This window comes from Hyaena hyaena, unplaced genomic scaffold (genome assembly GCF_003009895.1).
Source record: "Hyaena hyaena isolate Hyena2069 unplaced genomic scaffold, ASM300989v1 scaffold_267, whole genome shotgun sequence".
Taxonomy (NCBI): domain Eukaryota; kingdom Metazoa; phylum Chordata; class Mammalia; order Carnivora; family Hyaenidae; genus Hyaena; species Hyaena hyaena.
Genome location: NW_024080903.1, coordinates 1,273,032 through 1,291,889, shown reverse-complemented (window position 1 = coordinate 1,291,889; position 18,858 = coordinate 1,273,032). Strand labels below are relative to the sequence as shown.

Below are 18,858 nucleotides of genomic sequence, written 5' to 3'. Positions count from 1 at the left end.
TGGACAGAAGGAAGGACTGGAGAATCATCCTGAAAAATCAGTCTTTTGCAGACGGACTTGCCATCTAACAGTCCAGCTGGCTCTCAGCGATGTGTTACCCAAATGCCAGGACCACGTCTTCCATGGAAGAGGTAGCGACAAGAATCCAGTCTTCCTCTGGGAATCATCTGTGTGGGCAGATCTGCTGCTCCAGGTGCATCCCGACAGCAACGTCGCGGCCTGTCTGGTGCTCTGGTCCCGCCAGCTTTCCCTCAAATACCCGTTCCGAAAGCTGAACGATATGGAAGGCAGTCCTCACTCTGACACGAGAACGTAATGATGAAACCACTTAGCTTCAGCTTCCTCTTCTGTTATACATATTACAGAAATGAGATCAGAGCTGAAGCCAGCGAACAGTTTTGCCAAGAATACTGACAAAGCACAATTATTAAGCTACCACTGTTTTCAGAAACACCCATCAGCTGGGGGAAGGCGTCCAAAGTTCCCTGTTGAAAACTAGCGGACGTGACACAAGAGTCCTTCTAACCACCAGCTAAACGACGGTTTTATGCTGCACTGGCAGGTTTTTGTCAAGGAAGGATCTGGAATGCTGATCCCTTTTCCTGAGCAACCACTCAGAGCCTCAGAAGGCAGGTAGAGAAAAGACACAGAACGTTAATACGTATAAAGGCCACATGCTGGCACAGGCCCCGCACAGGACGGGGGTAAACAGGCTGCTCGAGAAAGAGCAAGAACTCAGGAGCTGTGAAGAAACCCTGACAAATACATCCTCTCCTTAAAAAAACCCCACACAATACGTAGTTTAGATATACATGTATTCTAAATTTTGCCTAGATTAATAAAAAAGATCTTTTCCATATAGTATGTGAATTTTCAGTTTCAAAAAACATTTTCTGAGGTGAGTTTGGATCAAAGAACCAACATACCTAAGCCTGCTTCTGGCATTTAAAGGTGAGCCTAACACACACATCAACTTTTTAAGATTTTTGCTAAATAATGGGGTGCCTGGGTGGCTCAGTTGGTTAAGGGGCCAACTTCACTTCAGGTCATGATCTCAAGGTTCATGAGTTCGAGCCCCGCGTCAGGCTCTGTGCTGACAGCTCAGAGCCTGGAGCTGCTTCAGATTCCATGTCTCCCTCTCTCTCTCTGTCCCTCCCCTGCTCACGCTCTATCTCTCAAAAATAAAATAAAACGTTAAAAAAACTTTTTTAAAGATTTTTGCTAAATCAGAGGTTAAAGTGTATGTCAACAGTGCAAGCACAGACACAAACAAGTCTTTACTGATTATGTGATAAACGGCACCGACTGTGGCTGCTGCCAGAGCAAAGCAGCACAGAGCATGGTTTCCTGAGCGGCCGGCTGGAGGTTCACTGGAGAGGGCGAGGGTCGGGGGGCTGGAGGCAGGGAGCCGGGGGGGCCGGGGGACCAGGGGGCCTGGGGTTAGGGGGTTGGGGGGGCTGGGGAGCACAGGGTCTGGGGGACAGCAGGGCGGGGGGCCAGGAGACAGGGGGGCAGGGGCGGGGGGACTAGGGGGCCGGGGAGCCAGGGGGCTGGGGGGCCAAGGACAGCAGGGCCGGGGGGCAGGGGGCTGGGGAACCAGGGGCAGGGGAACCAGGGGCAGGGGAGCCAGGGGGCCACGGGGCAGGGGGACCTGGGGAACAGGGAGCAGGAGGGCCAGGAAGCAAGGGGTCCGGGTGGCTGGAGGTCCACTGGCAGGGCTGGGGGGCCGGGGGCAGGGGGCCAGGGGGCACAGAGGAAGGGAGCTGGCGGGCAGGGGGGCTGGGGTGCATCCCGAGGAAACATGAAGTGCTACTCAAATGGGAGAAATGGGCTTTTCGCTTTCCCCTGGGGCCCCTGAGCGTCGGCTCCGTGCCCCTTACAGGAGGACCAAGCCAGGTGCTTACTGGGCACCTCCCTGCACACAGCGGAGTGAAATCCCAGGTGCCAACAACGTGGAGGATGCACTCCCAACTCCCGCGGCTGACAGGCAGTTCAAGTGGGTGCACGCAGACCCCACATGGGCACAGAAAGGAGCAGTTCTGACCAACAGGCAGCTCTGTGAACACTTAAAATCCTCATTAGGAATCCATCTAAAGCAGTCATTTTCTTTGGTTAAAAGCTACTTAAATCACAGTTAAGAGGAAAAGATGCAAAAGCAAAACAGAACGAAGGCGCTGACGTTAGTTTAGGAAGGTCCTGTGTCCTCCGACGATCACTGCCGACAGACGCTTCAAGTGGAGCTGGCGGTGACGCTGGAGGGGCGGGGCGCCCTGCAAGGCCACGGGTGGGAAGAGGGGCTGGAATTACACACCCAAGATCGTTAAGTACACTCCATGTTCGCGTTCACTAGAAAACAGGGACACCAAGCAGCACTTAGCCAACCGAGGCTCCCGGGATGCGCAGGGAATAACGTACAATCAGCCTGATGGTCACAGCCAAGTCTGTAACTGGGAAAATCAGGAGAAAACTAGAGGTCTCCTTTCCGGGGAAGAGGGACAAGTCGGCCGTGAGCACTCACTCAATGGAGCACTCCGGAGAAGTGAAGCTGAGTGAGCCAGCCATGGAGGTGTCATCAGGGATCTGTTTTACAAAACAACGTTATGTCAAAAGCACAGGTTGCAAAAGGGCACCCAGAGTAAGATAACCTATAGACAAGCTTTTCACAGCACGCAAACAATACGGCATCTGATTTCCGGGAGACACATGTAAGTAGTAAAATTCTCAGGGGAGACGCAACAACTGAATCTCAGACGCAGAACAGAAGTCGCCTGCAGGGAAGGAAGGTGAGCAGGGGAAGAGACAAGCAAGCCCCTCGGCCCTCTCGCCACAGCCACGGGGCTTGAACACCAGCTCTGAGCAGTGGGCTCCAGCTTCAGTGCCGTCCACGTGCCAGGCCGCCCACACAGACGCAGGGCTCCCTCTTCCGCTCAGGAGCAAGTCCGAGCACCCCAACCTCCCTTGTAAGCACCGTCCCCACGTCCCCACACTCCAGAGGCACCCCCAGTGTCTTGGCCTGAGAGTTTCCGCAACCACGGCTCCCCCTGCCTCCGCCTCTTTTGTCCTAGGTCAGTGCACGGCCCAGGCTCTCAGCCACCTGGATGCCACCCCAATGCCACCCCTCACAGGGGCTTTCCTTATGAAACCCCGCTGCTTGCACGAGTACAACGCACTCACAGACTCGGAGACTGTGCACTCTGACTACAAACATGGTCACCGTGGCTGCTCAAACCCATGCTCCTCTGACGTCTGTGTGGCAGCAGGAGGGGCTGGCCCCAGCAGCCCCGCCAACGAGACTTCCGTCCCCTCTGCCAGCCCGCCCTGGCACAACCAGACCAGCCGAGCGAAGCCCCGAGTCAAAAACCCGAGAGCACGCTGCTCACACCCCCAGGTCCGAAGGTGGCACTTGGGCCCCCAGGTACGCATGTGAGCAGCGGGCTGCTCCTTCCCTAAAGGAGGGATTTCACTATGCTGTCTCAACTGGATTATGCTGATAATCTGCCCAAGAGGGAGCAAACAAAAGGAAGCAGTCCATCTTTCTAGGTGGAAGAAGAAAGAAGGCATACGTTTTTTTTATATAAGCTGAAAACTGATGAAAATTATTGGCAAACAGTATCAAACTATCAAACAGCATTATGATGGAAATGGAACTATTCGATGGTAAATATCACTTGCCTTTCAAAACCATTTGTGCACTGAAGGGTCAAGCAGAAATGGTCTGGACTTCACTGAGATACTTCAGCCAAAAGTAAGAAATGCCCGTCTGTTCAGGACAAGAAGGTCGCAGAGGGGATCGCACCCTCGCTCCCCACATTGCCATCAGCCATCAGCATGGTGGGGGGAAGCAGGGGTGTAGGGCAGGCCAAGAGAAAGACCTGTTATCGTAGCCTAAGTCAGAACGTGCCATGGAAACCACCCGGCACCCCCAGTGGCAGAGGCGCCTGTGCCATGCAACACCCGGACACTCCTGCGGGCGCCCCCGGGGCAGGGCAGCACCCAGACCCTCCTGCGGGCCGCCCAGCATTTACAGACCTAGCTCCATAAATCGTTCAACAAAAGTTCAGAGTAACACAGCAACAATACCACACTGCTTAAAATCTGATTTTTCTCTCTCAACCATCTCCACTCTTAAAACTATATTCTAAATAATCATTTAACTTAATTTCAAAAGTCTTAATTCTTTTACCAGAGGAGCCCAGTACGTGTAGAGATAGCCGATTTTCAACGCTGGCACAAACTGGGAGCAGGACACTACCAGAAAATAGAGATTCAAGAAAAACTTGAATTGTTCGTACAAAACCTAAAAAGGAAAAGAAAAAATTAACACAGTCTCTCCAAGATAGATCTTTAATACTTCAGTCAGATAATTAAATTAGCACAATATCTAACCACATCCCCATCAAGCATGGAGGATATGCCCGAGTCACAGTAAATTTCTTGATTCTGGCACTGGCTTTCCAATAACCAAATCACATACTGAGTGAGGTAAGGTTCCCTCAAAATTCTACCTAAAATAAACTGAAGAGAAGACAATTAGGGAACTTTCAACCATGTTAAAAGCATCCTCTAAAAGTTTTGATTTTCCAGTTTTCCAACAGTGACCTATAAATCTTTACATATACATCAAAGCAAATGAGATAGCAAATCCTTCCCAATGCTGGTAGTCAATAAATATATGTTTACATACACACAAATGTGTATCTTGAGAAGTCAGAAAATCTTAGAATGGGAAAGTCGGGTTAACCTTGTATTTATGCAGCAGTAAGAGATAAAACACGACAGCCACGTTTCGGAACACGAACATCATGGCAGATATACAAACACTGAGTTAACCAGCAAAGCGCACCCCATGTGACTTCACAAAAACCGCCTCCACCTCCCATAAATATCTGCTTCTCTCAGGCGATAAGAAACGATGACATATAAAAGAATGTAAACTGCAAATCAATTTTCAGGAAGATAGCTACCTACGTATATTTTACAGTCTCTTAGTTAGTAGCTGACCTGCAACAATAGCTTCAAATATAAAATAACCATCATTTGACAAAATTTTAGGAATACAAATCCTGTAGCTTTCTGCTTTTGTTTTTTCATTCAAATAGAGTTATCTTTAAGGAAGAAAACCCAAGATCCAGTATATTAATGGACTTCTATTTACAAATCCTCAAACTACTAAACTTAAATTGAAAATGAAAATAGAACAAACCTCATGTTTACAGATGAGAATAACTCAAACAGCAACTATAACTGCAATTAAACTTACAACCTTGCAACTTCCAATCAAAATCTCCTTGGATGCCGTTTTTTATGCAACTCGGAAGGTAGGAAAATTTCAACCAGAGCAGAGCAATGGGTTAAGTACTTACTGTTGACTTAAAGAGTCTGGAAGCACACTTTTCATGTAATGGAGTTTTCTACATCATCAGACGCTTGTGCAACTAAAGCATCGGCTACACTGATAACATGTTTATATTCATAATCATATTCAATTGCTGTCTAAAAATGTTTTGAGTCATTTCATAAATTAATCTCAGCAGGGGAGAAAGCTCTTTTTCCTCAGTGATTTCTTTAAAATCTCAGTTAGCATAAATTATATCTATTAGCAATTCAAAAATTGCCATTTGTGCTAAAAATGGCATAGAATTCCTACTGTGCAATTACCAAATGTTTCTAAAATACTACGTTTTAGATGAAAAGCCTAATTTAAGAGACAATCTAAGAAAAAAATTCACATGTTAATACTTGTACAGACACACCAACAGGTATTTTCAGGACACAGCCGCCCTGGCTGGCCGTGCGGGCTCACTCTGGTCACAAGTAAGCTGCACTGTTGGCTGGGAGCCACTGTAATCAATACTTCCTCGTCTCCTGGATGAACTCTGTGACCTTTAGGAAAATGTACAATGCTTAGCCAATCTGCGAGTACTTAATAATTTAAACCTAAGAAGAAAACAGCAGCTTCATTCAATTCAGACGAGAATATTTATCTGCCTGAAAGACAGTTTACATCTTACCGTCTGACAAAAGAGCAGGCTTTCAGTTACGGAGCCAATGGCTTTGTGTGTTTTAATAAAGAGCAAATCAGGGATCGAACATTCACCAACTATCAACAGATGGGGAAGGGGGGAATCAATGTCTGATCTAAAATCAGCATGATTACTTCAATAAAGACATGAAAAATAAACAGCTCTTATTTCACATAACGAAGAGACTTTCTTGTAAAATAGCATAAAGCTAATAACTAGAACATGTCAAAAACTTTGATATGGAAATATAGTCAGTTCCAGCTGCCTTTTGCCTTTAGAAAGATGAATAAATTGGTCTATTATATTAAAATAGGAAATGATGCACAAAAAGCAAAAATTATCAAAACAAAAATTATTCAATTATTCAATCGTGATTCAAATTATTTAAGACAGGAAGATCACCAACAAAAAAAAATTAATGAAATACTTAAACCTCAATATTTAAACTTAGTGCTAATACCTAATTAAAGCTAACTAATAATACAATTCTATAACATGGTGTGAAATTTATAACATGAAGTGGAAAATTCATCTACAAATGCTTACAGAGATTTTATCATGGAGTCACAATTGTTTAAAAAATTACGTGACTTTCATTTTGAGGCTCCTATGCACGCTTTACACTGGCATTCAGCTTCACCTCCAGACAGAACTTACAGCTTTCTTTCTGGTAATTTAATCTATGCATCCTTGGTTATTTCTCCAATAACATAAGTATGTTTATCTAGGACTGAAGTCAAACTGTTAAGTCTTAAGGTGAGCTCTACGCTGTGCCCATTAAGAGTGTGCGGTGAATTATATATCAATTATCTGAAATACAAATGGTTCAAAAGCAAAAGGACACAGATTTGGATGTGACACGATTAACAAGGGGAAAAAAAACATGGAAACAAAAGAAGCTGGCAAGGTCTCATATGAAACCCACTGTTAAGAATGTAACAGTTTTGGGGTGCCTGGGTGGCTCAGTCAGTTAAACGTCTGACTTCGGCTCAGGTCATGATCTTGCAGTTTGTGGGTTCGAGCCCTGCATCAGGCTCTGTGCTGACAGCCAGCTCAGAGCCCGGAGCCTGTCATCAGATTCTGTATCTCCCTCTCTCTCTGACCCTCCCCTGCTCAAGTTGTCTCTCTCTCTCTCTCAAAAATAATAAATAAAAAACATTAAAAATTTTTAAAAAAGAATGTGACAGTCTTACCCCAGGTATAAAGGTAAAGATATTGTATTTTTGATTTTTGATAGAATTTCGGGGATGCTTCTCTTCACACTTTTCGGGACATCCAAGCCACACTGTGCGAGCTTTTAGTTCTCTCTTTCTTCGACAGATATTTATCAGCCAATCACAGCAACTGCATGAAAAAAAGATACACATTATGAATGCCTTTTTTTAAAGATTTTAAACAAACCGTATACATTTAGAGCCAGTACAAGCTGCTTCTGTAACACACAGACACGGACAGCACGTGTAATGTGAACCCACAGGGTTGTCTTAAAGTAGGTTGTACAGAGAGAAATTTAACATAAACCACTGAGACTTGTACAAGCGAGTACATAATGACTTTTGGAACCTAAAGGAAAGTGTCTTCCCTGTTTAGATCCTCTTACTGGCAAAAATAAATAAATTAATTGAAAATAAAAATAAAAAACCATTCTGAAGTAGCCAATGCTTTTCTAGGCTGAGAAAAAGATAGTCATGTTGTTCATAATTCTCAACATACCACTCAGGAATTACATGAAAAAGGCCCTCGCACAAGTGCGTTCAAGTGTGCGCACTGGGCTCCGCACACCCGTGGGGGCACCCGTGTGAGGGCACAGGTGTGTACACGGGGCTGCATACACCCGTGTGCGCACAGTTGTGCACACAAACTGAAATCAGTGCATCTGTGTGGACCATCTGCAGACCATCTGCCGACCTCCCAGCTGTGCTCAGGAAATCTCCAGTCTGGAAGGACAGGGCTTTGCCCTTGGAAACCCCAGGTCCTCCAGTGGCAGACATCCACTCGGGGGCCGGGCTACAGGACCAGGGGCGCTGTCCCGAATGGGAATGAATGCCGGCGGCACACCGAGCAGGTTGGCTCCGACACACCCTCAGCACCTCTCCCGCCTCAGCTTTGCAGAACAGACAGCATCTCCACACATCAAGTGCACTTACATCCCTGATTGTGAATCGGGATATGAAAGTGATTTAAGATTGCCAAAATAAGTATTCCCACCTTTGCTGCTTTCTTTGGGGTGGGGGGTGTCAAGTAGATTTCAGTCAACTGTTAGGGATTTGTGAGGTGTTCATGCTTGAATGAAACAAAAATTAAACAAGACTTCAATAAAATCCAATAAACATCAAACTCCCATTTCTCACCTTACGGTTGCTTCTACCATGCGGCCTGGGCATCCTCACAAGGGCTCTTGCCCTTTAGCATGACACACCCTGCCACACCCCTGCCGTCTGCCCCGACCCCCACCAGGACCCCAGCCGGCCCAGGGGGCAGGGCGCTGCCACCCTAGTTCCCCCTGGCGGCAGCTCTAAATTGCCCACCTCTCACCTAGCCGCACACGACCTGTGCTCCGGGGGCACGAAACCCTCAGTTACAAGCCGGGAGGGGCTCTTCTCCAAGCTCTGGGTTCAATCAGTCTGACACCCGCACTATATTCTGGAGCTGTCAGACCCCCCACATCTCCCACAGGAGGAAACTGGAAGCCAGAAAAGTCAACAATTTCTCTAAGACGAAACAACTAGTTAGCGGCAGAGTGACACAGCTTCCCCGAGTCACACTCAGAATGTCTCCAATCTTAACAACACTACATCTGGCACAGAAGTGGGCATTTCTGTACTGCCCAACAGAGCATCCACTGGCCACATGTGACTATTTTTTAAGTTTGTTTATTTCAGAGTGACAGTGAGAGAGAGAAAGAGAGCAAAAGACAGAGAAAAAGTGCAAACATGAGCAGGGGAGGGGCACGGAAACAGAGAATCCCAAACAGGCTCCCTGATGTCAGCATGGAGCCCGACGCGGGGCTCAATCTCACAACCCGCGAGACCACCACCTGAGCTGCTGTCAAGAGTCGGATACTCAACTGACTGAGCCACCCAGGTGCCCCTCACGTGTGACTATTTCAGTATGAATTAAAATGAAGTGAAATAAAAAGTCCAGTTCCTCAGTTACATTAGCCACATTTCAAGGGTTCAACAGCTACCGTGGCCAGTGGCTACTATACTGGACATCACAGATCTAGCACATTCCCATCATCACACAGAGGGTTGGTGAGTGGGGCTGGTCCACAGGCAACATGGAGCAGGCAGGGACAGCAGATAGCATACAAGCTTCCTCTCTGTGCACTTCCTTCAGTACTTCAGGTATGGGCGAATATCCTCCAGCAAAGTATTCAAAGAGAAATTTTTGTTCTGAAACACATAATTACCTAATATGACAGTTTAATGTACACAAGACACGCAAACCTAGCACAAAATTGAGAACAAGCAAAATTAAGTATTTGAAAAATGTATACAAAATTTAGGAAATGTGAATTTTACAAACTTTATGCTGGTATCAACATATTCTTGCACAGGCAGGAGGCTCTATTAGTGTAAAACCACTCTGTGCATCACTTGAACACTGTAGACAATGGCTAAAATAAAAACCTCAACGTCAACACCGTGTGTAGCACCTGAAACTAACAACCCACTAAGTTCCAAAGCCTTACACTCTACAAACTCTAAATTAAATACCAATGGCAAAAAACACATATACTCACCAGTTTATTAATGTTTCCCTATAACCCTGTATAGAAAAAAACAAGATTCCTGGACTTCCAAGATGTAATAATTACTTGCAATACTTAGATACTGATAACTATCAACAAGCAAAAGTTTTATTACTAATTATTTCCTTATGCAAACACAAAAGTGAGTAATAGATAGGGAGCCACATGCTATTTTACAGAATTAAATGAACACAAAGCCTTGAGGGTTTAAGAGCCTCGGGCTCCACCAGAACTGCCACTGCAGACAGAGGCAGAAACTATAAGCAGGAAAAGAAGACAGGTGACTTGAGTGCCAAGATGAAAGGACATAAACCCCAAAGATGAGGAACCCAGAAAGTACATGTAGGCATCATGGAGTTGTACGGCAAAGCAGGAAAATAAAATAAGGGGCAATTTCTGAATAAAACAGACTGGTAAATACTGAGAACAAGAGGGAGAACGGAAGGGAGGTCCTTGGGAGGAAACTACCAGGAGCTGCACCCGAAACACTTCTCTGCAGGCGAATACTTTCTGAGTGAGTGAGTGCTCAGGACACACTGCCCAGCTATACACAAATCGTGTTACACGGTCAAGTCAATAAGACTAAATCCAAGAGTGAAGATGGCGGAGCAGTGTCGAGACCTTCAGCTGGTCTCATCCCTGAAGTGCAGCCAGATCAGCACCAAACCATCCTACACTCCTAGGAAATTGATCTAGGGATTAACACAGCAATCTGCCTAACTTGAACCACAAAACTCAGCAGGTATGCAGAGCGGAGAGGTTAACTGGGGGAGAGAAAAGCCACGGAAGATAGGGAGCTGTTTTCATGGAGAGAGAGAGTGTAACAGAAAGGGAAAAAGTGAGGCGCATCAGGATCATGCAAGAAAACCACCCCCCCAAAAGTACTGGAGAGAAAGAGAGTGAAAACACTTGCAGGGGACTGAACAAGAAACGTGTTCCCCAAAACCATTTACGGGAAGAAAGAAGAGGATTTCGGTACCACCAGGATTCTATAAACAGTAGAACATAGTCTGAAGCTCTGGAGCCCAGTGCCTGGCGGTACTCTGGTGAGGAAGCAGGGCGAAGCCCCAGAAGCTGACAGCAGGGTCTGAGGGGTCCATGTGCCACATGGGGAGAAGTGGTTCCCCGGCGCAGAGTGCATTTGGTAGAAGCCATACAGCTTCTGAACAGGCAAAGGTCCCAGGGACCCCAGAGAGCAGCCACAGTCGCTGGTACCGGGACAGAGATGCCAGGGTGCAGGGAAAGCTGGTGGCGGCTGTGTGTTGTGACTTGCCATACTCTCTGAACCTCTGTGGCTGTGTGATCACATGGACATTTTCTGGGACGAGCCGGCACCTGGCCATTGCTCAGCAAGACCCTCCCCCAGAGAGCTGGCACAGGTCTCTGAAGTCTACAGGGTACTCTATCCGTGTAGTGACGGGGAATGGACACAGTCCTGAGACAAAAGGAGGGATGTGTGATCATGAACTGGTGAGAGTGCCATGTTCCTGTGCCAGAGACTAGGGAGCTGGGTGAAACCATTTCCACCTCTCCTGTGCACAGGCATGCACGCCACAATCATCCACCCCAGCAAGCTAAGCAGCGCCACCTACTGGAGAATGGAGCCGTTACACCAAGCCCTGCCCAACTGCGCCATCCAAGCACACCACCCAGAAGACCAGCACAAGTCCCTCCACCTGCTTAATGTATAGACTATAGAAGGCTTCAGAGTTCCGTCAAAGGGGAAACTGGATGTAACTTCATTCTGGTTTCATTCTGTTTGTTGGTTCATGTGTTTGTTTTCCTTGTTTTGTTGTTGCTTGAATTGTTTTCTTTTTCCTTTCTTTTAATTTTTCTCTTACTTCTTCCTTACTCTTGGATACAGAAAAAAAACATTTAATTTCATTATTTTTTAACTTTATATTTTACTTTTTAAATTTTTTACTCTATTTCATTTTCTTTACTTCATTTAATTGTTTTAGTATTAAACTTTTTCATGTTTTCTTACCTTTTTTTCTTTCTCTTTTATCTCTATTCTATCAAGTTTCTTTCAACAAGCAGACCAAAACACACCTAGGATCGAGCTTCCTTTATTTGAGTTTTTGCTTTGTTTTTAATTTTTTAATTTTAATTTTTTACTTATTTTCTTCCTCCATATTGACAAAATGACGAACAAAAGAAAGAAGAGGAAGACATGACAGCTAGAGGCTTAATCAACACAGATACAAGGATTTTAGAATTTAGAATCATGATAATAAGAATACCAACTGGGGTTGAAAAAAGTCTAGAAGCCCTTTCAGTGGAGATAAAAGAATTAAATCTAGTCAGGATGAAATTAAAAATGCTATAAGGGAGTTGCAATCTCAAACAGGTGCCATGACAGCAAGGATGGACAAAGCAAAGTAGTGAATCAGTGATTCAGAAGATAAATTTATGACGACCAATGAAGCAGGAAAAAAGAGGGAAACAAGGGCAAAGTACCATGATACAAAACTTAGCAAACTCTCAGTGACTTATTAAAAAGGAATAACATCCAAATCACAGGAGTCCCAGAAGAGAAAAGGCAGAAGGTTTATGGGAGCAAAATATAGAGGAACACTATCCTAATCTGGGAAAGGACATAGGCATCAAAATCCAAGAAGCACAGAGAACTCCCATTAGATTCACCAGAAACCAGCCATCACCACAGCATATAACAGTTAAATTCACAAAATACACACAAAGAAAAAATTTTGAAAGCAGCAAGAGAAAAAAAAAAATCCTTAACCTATATGGGAAGACCGCTCAGGTTCACAGCAGACCTAGCCGCAGAAACTTGACAGGCAGAAAGGAATGGCAGAATATATTCAACATGCTGAATTGAAAACACATGCAGCCAAGAATTCTTTATCCAGCATGCCTCACTTAAAATAGAAGAAGATATAAAGAGTTCTCCAGACAAACAAAAACTAAAGGAGTTTGTGACCACTAAACCAGCCCTGCAAGAAATTTTAAGGGGGAACCTTTGAGTGGAGAAAAGAAAAAACAAAACAAAAATGACTACAAACAAGAAAGACCAAAGAGGACCAGAGAACATCACCAGAAACACCACTTCAAAAGACCATACAATGGTGCTAAATTCATATCTTTCAGTACTCACTCTAAATGTCAATGGACTGAACATTCCAATCAAAAGACACAGTATCTATACAAAACTCATCTACACTCTGGTTACAAGAGACTTATTTTAACCTAAAGACACCTTCAAGGGCACCTGTCAATTAAGCGCCCGACTTTGGCTCAGGTCATGATCTCACAGTTCATCGGTTCGAACCCTGAACTGGGCTCTGTGCTGACAGCTCAGAGCCTGGAGCCTGCTTTAGATTCTGTGTCTTCCTCTCTCTGTCCCTCACCCACTCATGCTCACTCGCTCTGTCTCTCTCTCAAAACTAAACATTAAAAAAAAGATATCTTCAGACTGAAAGTAAGGGGATGGAGAACCATCTACCATGTTAATGGTCATCAAAAGCTGGTGTAGCCATAGTTATATCAGATAGACTAGATTTTAAAATAAAGACTGCAACAAGAGATGAAAAAGGGCATTATACTGTAATTAAGGGGTCTATCCACCAAGAAGATCTCACAACTCTAAATATTTATGTCCCCAACATGGTAGCACCCAAATATATAATCAATTAATCACAAACATAAAGAAACTCATTGATAATAATCCCATAAGAGTAGGGGACTTGAACATCCCATCTACAACAATGGTCAGATCATCTAAGCAGGAAATCAACAAGAAAACAATGTCTCTGAATGACACACTGGACCAGATGGACTTAACAGATATATTCAGAACATTTCATTCTAAATCAGCAAAATACACATTCTTCTCGAGTGCACATGGAACATTCTCCAGAATATATCACATACTCGGTCACAAATCAGCCATCAACAAGTACAAAAAGATCAAGATCATATCCCGCATGTTTTCAGACCACAATGCTATAAAACTCAAAATCAACCACAAGAAAAACTTTGAAAAAACGATGAATACTTGGAGATTAAAGAACATCCTACTAAAGAATGAATGGGCTAACCAAGAAATTAAAGAGAAAATGAAAAAGTACACGGAAGCCAATGAAAATGAAACCACAAGTACCCAAACCTCCAGGATGCAGCAAAGGTGGTCATAAAAGGGAAGTATACAGCAATCCAGGCCTTCCTACAGAAGGTAGAAAGGTCTCAAATACACAACCTAACCTTACACCTAAAAAAGCTGGAAAAGAACAGCAAACAAAGCCCCAAACCAGCAGAAGAAGGGAAATAATAAAGAGCAGAGCAGAAACCAATGATATCAAAATCAGAAGAACAACAGACTAGATCAATGAAACCAGAAGCTGGTTCTTTGAAAGAATTAACAAGATTGATAACCCCTTAGCTAGACTGATCAAAAAGAAAAAAGAAAGGACCCAAATAAATAAAGCCACGAATAAAAAAGGAGACGTCACAAACAATACTGCAAAATACACTCAATAATACGAAAATGTTAGAACATATTGTATGCCAACAAATTAGGCAACCTAGAAGAAATGGACAATTTCCTAACAATATAAACTACCAAAACTGAAAGAGGAAGAAACAGAAAATTTGAACAGGTCCGTAACCAGTAAAGACGCTGAATCAGCACTGAAAAATCTCCCAACAAACAAGAGTCCAGGGCCAGATGGCTTTCCAGTGGAATTCCACCAAACATTTAAAGAAGAGTGAACACCTATTCTTTTGAAGCCGTTGCAAAAAAAAATAGAAATGGAAGGAAAACTTCCAAACTCATTCTACAAGGCCAGCATTACCTTGATTCCAAAACCAGACAAAGATCCCATTAAAAAGGGGAACTACAGACCAATTTCCCTCATTAACATGGATGCAAAAATTCTCACCAAGATACTAGCCAACTGGATCCATTAAACCACCACAATCAAGTGGGATTTATTCCTGAGATGCAGGGCTGGTTCAATATCCACAGATCAATGTGATACATCACATTAACAAAAGAAAGGATAAGAACCACATGATCCTCTCAATAGATGCTGAAAAAGCATTTGACAAAATATAGCATCCTTTATGATAAAAATCCCCAAGAAAGTAGTGATAGAAGGGATCCTACCTCAAGATCATAAAGGCCATATATGAAAAAACCCACCACTAACATCATCCTCAATGGGGAAAAACTGAGAGAGCTTTCCCTCCAAGGTCAGGAACACGACATGGATGTCTACTCCCACCACTGCTATTTAACACAGTATTGAAAGTCCTAGCCTTAGCCATCAGGTAAAACAAAGAAATAAAAGGGATCCAAATGGGCAGGGAGGAAGTCAAACTTTCACTCTTTGCAGATGACAAGATACTCTATGTGGAAAACCCAAAGACTCCACCAAAAAACTGCTAGAACTGATCCATGAATTCAGCAAAGTCGAAGGATACAAAATCAATGTACAGAAATCGGCTGCATTTCTATACACCAATAATGAAGCAACAGAAAGAGAAATCAAGGATTTGATTGATCCCATTTACAATTGCACCGAAAACCATAAAATACCTTGGAATAAACCTAACCAAAGAGGCTAAAAATCTACATACTGAAAACTAGAGAATACTTACAAAAGAAACTGAAGAAACACACAAAAAAATGGAAAAACATTCCATGCTCATAGATTGGAAGAACAAATATTGTTAAAATGTCGATACTACCCAAAGCAATCTACATATTCAATGCAATCCCTATCAAAATAACAACATTCTTCACAGAGGAGAACAAACAATCCTAAAATCTGTATGGAACTGGGGAAGACCCCAAATAGCCAAAGCAATACTGACAAAGAAAACCAAAGCTGGAGGTATCACAATTCCAGACTTGAAGCTGTATTACAAAGCTATAATAATCAATACAGTATGGTACTGGCACAAAAACAGACACATAGACCAATGGAACAGAACAGAGAACCCAAAAATGGACCCACAAACCTATGGCCAACTGATCTTTAACAAACAGGAAAGAATATCCAACGGAAAACAAAGAGTCTCTTCAACAAATGGTGCTGGGAAAACTGAACAGGGACATGCAGAAGAATGAACCTGAACCATTCTCTTATACTATATACAAAAATACACTCAAAATGGATGAAAAACCTAAACGTTAAGACAGGAAGCCATCAAAATCCTAGAGGAGAAAACAAGCAACAACTTTTCTTTGACCTTAGCCACAGCAACTTCTTACTTGATAGGTCTCTGAGGGCAAGGGAAATAAAAACAAAAATAAACTATTGGTAATTCAGCAAAATAAAAATCTTCTGCACAGCAAAGGAAACAATCATCAAAACTAAAGGCAACCAAAGGAATGGAAGAAGATATTTGCAAATGACATCAGATCAAGGGTTAGTAACCAAAATCTATAAAGAACTTATCAAACTCAACACCCAATAAACAAATAATCCAGTGAAGAAATGGGCAAAAGACATGAATAGACACTTCTCCAAAGAAGACATCCAGATGGCCCACTGACATATGACAAGATGCTCAACATCACTCATCATCAGGGAAATACAAATCAAAACCACAATGAGATACCACCTCACACATGTCAGAATGGCTAAAATTAACAACTCAGGTAACAACAGATTTTGGTGAGGATGCAGAGAAAGGGGAAAACCGGTTTTGCACTGCTGGTGGGAATGCACACTGATGCAGCCACTCTGGACCAGTATGGAGGTTCCTCAAAAAATTAAAACTAGAACTATCCTACAACCCAGCAACTGCACTACTACATATTTACTCAAAGGATGCAGGAGTGCTGATTCAAAGGGACGAATGCACGCCAATGTTTACAGCAGCATGATCAACAATGGCCAAGGTATGGAAAGAGCTCAAGTGTCCACCAGTAGATGAATGGATAAGAAGATGTGGTAAATTTATATAAAATGGAATGTTACTTGGCGATCAAAATGAATGAAATCTTGCCATTTGCAACAATGTGGATGGAACTAAAGTGCATTATGCTAAGCAAAATTAGTTCAGACAGAAAAGACAAATATCATATGATTTCACTCATACGTGGTATTTAAGATACAAAACAGATGAACATAAGGGAAGGGAGGGAAGAGAAGCAAAAATAATATAAAAACAGAGAGGGAGACAAACCATAAGAGATTCTTAAATACATAGAACGAACTGAGTGTTGCTGGAGGGGTGTTGGGTGGAGGGAAGGGCTAAAGAGGTGAGGGGCATTAAGGAGGGCACTTGTTGGGATGAGAGGTGGATGTTATATATAAGTGACAAATTACTAAATTCTATTCCTGAAATTATTATTAGACAAGTAACTTGGATTTATATTAAAAAAAAAAAAAAACTAAGTCCACTACTGCACAAATTACACTTTTTCTTAAAACATTTTAGGATTAGTAGTTTTTCACCAATACCTCTATAATCCAAGTAGAACTCTAATATTAAACGAAGTATCTTTATATACCAAGATCCTATCTACTAAAGCTTTAAATAGCCATAATTAAATAAGTCCCCAAGTCTAGAAAGTCTCTTTTCAAATTAAAAAAAAAAAGGAGACATTTATTATATCTAACAGTTAACTTTGGTTACCAAGCCCAGAGCAGCACACTACTATCAGCATTTCTCCACACTTCTGCGCCCCAAATGTGCTGCTGAGTCTTGGAAGAACAGAGACCATTTAGAACAGGAATAACCCCAGAACGTGACGGCCCTCCCAACCCCACACGGTTCACATGAAAATACCCCCAAGAGTTCCACTTTCTCGAGGACAGAGTGACTTCTGGTAAGGAGTGAGACCTAACAGTTGTGAGGACAGCACTGCCACCAGAGAACTACCACACTGACGTGCACCACAGTAACTCACATGAAGGACATTCAAAGTCTTAAAGGATTACAGAAAACTTTTCTGTGTCAGGGCTGGGATTTTTACCAAATAATAAAAATGAGAAAGCAGTTCGCAAGCCATCAAGAAATTAAAGCTTACTCAGTTGCTAAAATTAAGACAAATAATTTTATTTTTTTTTAATGTTTTTTAATTTATTTCTAGGAGAGAGAGAGAGAGAGAGAGAGACGGAGTCACAGACTGAAACAGGCTCCAGGCTCCGAGCTGGCAGTCAGCACAGAGCCCGACGCGGGGCCCAAACCCACGAACCGTGAGATCATGACCTAAGCGAAAGTCGGACGCTTAACCGACTAAGCCACCCAGGCGACAAATAATTTTAAAATAAGCCTCACTAATCCAAGTCTACAAATAGAAATACGTCAAAATATTAATAACTTAGGATTAGTTTCAATCTAGCTGAAATATTTACAATTCTTTATTGTTATTTGCTGCTGACTTTCATTGCAATGTTCAAATTTCCTCCTGCAATTAAACTAATGTTACGTGTCTTCTACTTGCTGATCCATCATGTAATAATGTTAGTTAACACTGAATTTTATTTTTACTTTTTTAACATTTATTCATTTTTGAGAAACAGAGAGAGCATGGGGGAGGGGCAGAGAGAGAAGGAGACACAGAATCTGAGGCTGGCTCAAGGCTCTGAGCTGTCAGCAGAGAGCCCATTGTGAGGCTTGAACTCATGGACCACAAAATCATGACCTAAGCCGAAGTCGGACGCTTAACCAACTGAGCCATCCTCGGGCCCCCAGTTAACACTGAATTTTATAATGTCTGACCTTTAAGGGATGAAAAAGTAGCAAACATTCAAAAATGAAAATTTGTAAGAAATTAAGAAAATAAAACTGAGTTGCTAAAGGTACATTCTGTTGTGTGTGGTACAGTTTTCATTTACGCGGCAATTTTTCAGGAGAGCAGATATCCACTGAACAAGGAAGGTGTGACAATTTAGCGCCACACAGACTGATTAGAACCTGCCAACCCTGTTCCGTTAGCTTTTCCTACGTGATCACCGTTTATCAACAAGAAGACCTTACCAATAGTCTATTGAGCTATTTTAATGTCCCTAAAACATAGGTGTTTTTGAAACATCTACATTTGCAAATAAAGTCTTAATATTTTCTTTTAAAAAAAGTAATATATTGCAAATGACAGCCAAA

The 18,858-nt window shown here is 43.0% G+C and overlaps 1 protein-coding gene across 7 annotated transcripts in view; it reads right to left on the bottom strand.

The window, feature by feature from the left end:
- Positions 1-18,858, bottom strand: part of ATP9B (ATPase phospholipid transporting 9B (putative)) — a 226,465-nt gene that overhangs the window by 178,434 nt on the left and 29,173 nt on the right. For 5 of the 7 annotated variants that reach the window (XR_005530783.1, XR_005530782.1, XM_039245815.1 and 2 more), the window contains exons 3-4: positions 7,217-7,367; positions 4,184-4,297 (exon numbers count right to left, since the gene is read on the bottom strand). Coding sequence is in view for 5 of the 7 variants with exons in the window: in XM_039245815.1 (XP_039101746.1) it covers positions 4,184-4,297; positions 7,217-7,367 (265 nt within the window). In the remaining 2 variants the exon portion in view is untranslated. The remainder of the gene's footprint in view (positions 1-4,183; positions 4,298-7,216; positions 7,368-18,858) is intronic. The other 2 variants (XM_039245817.1, XM_039245818.1) reach the window with 1 other exon arrangement.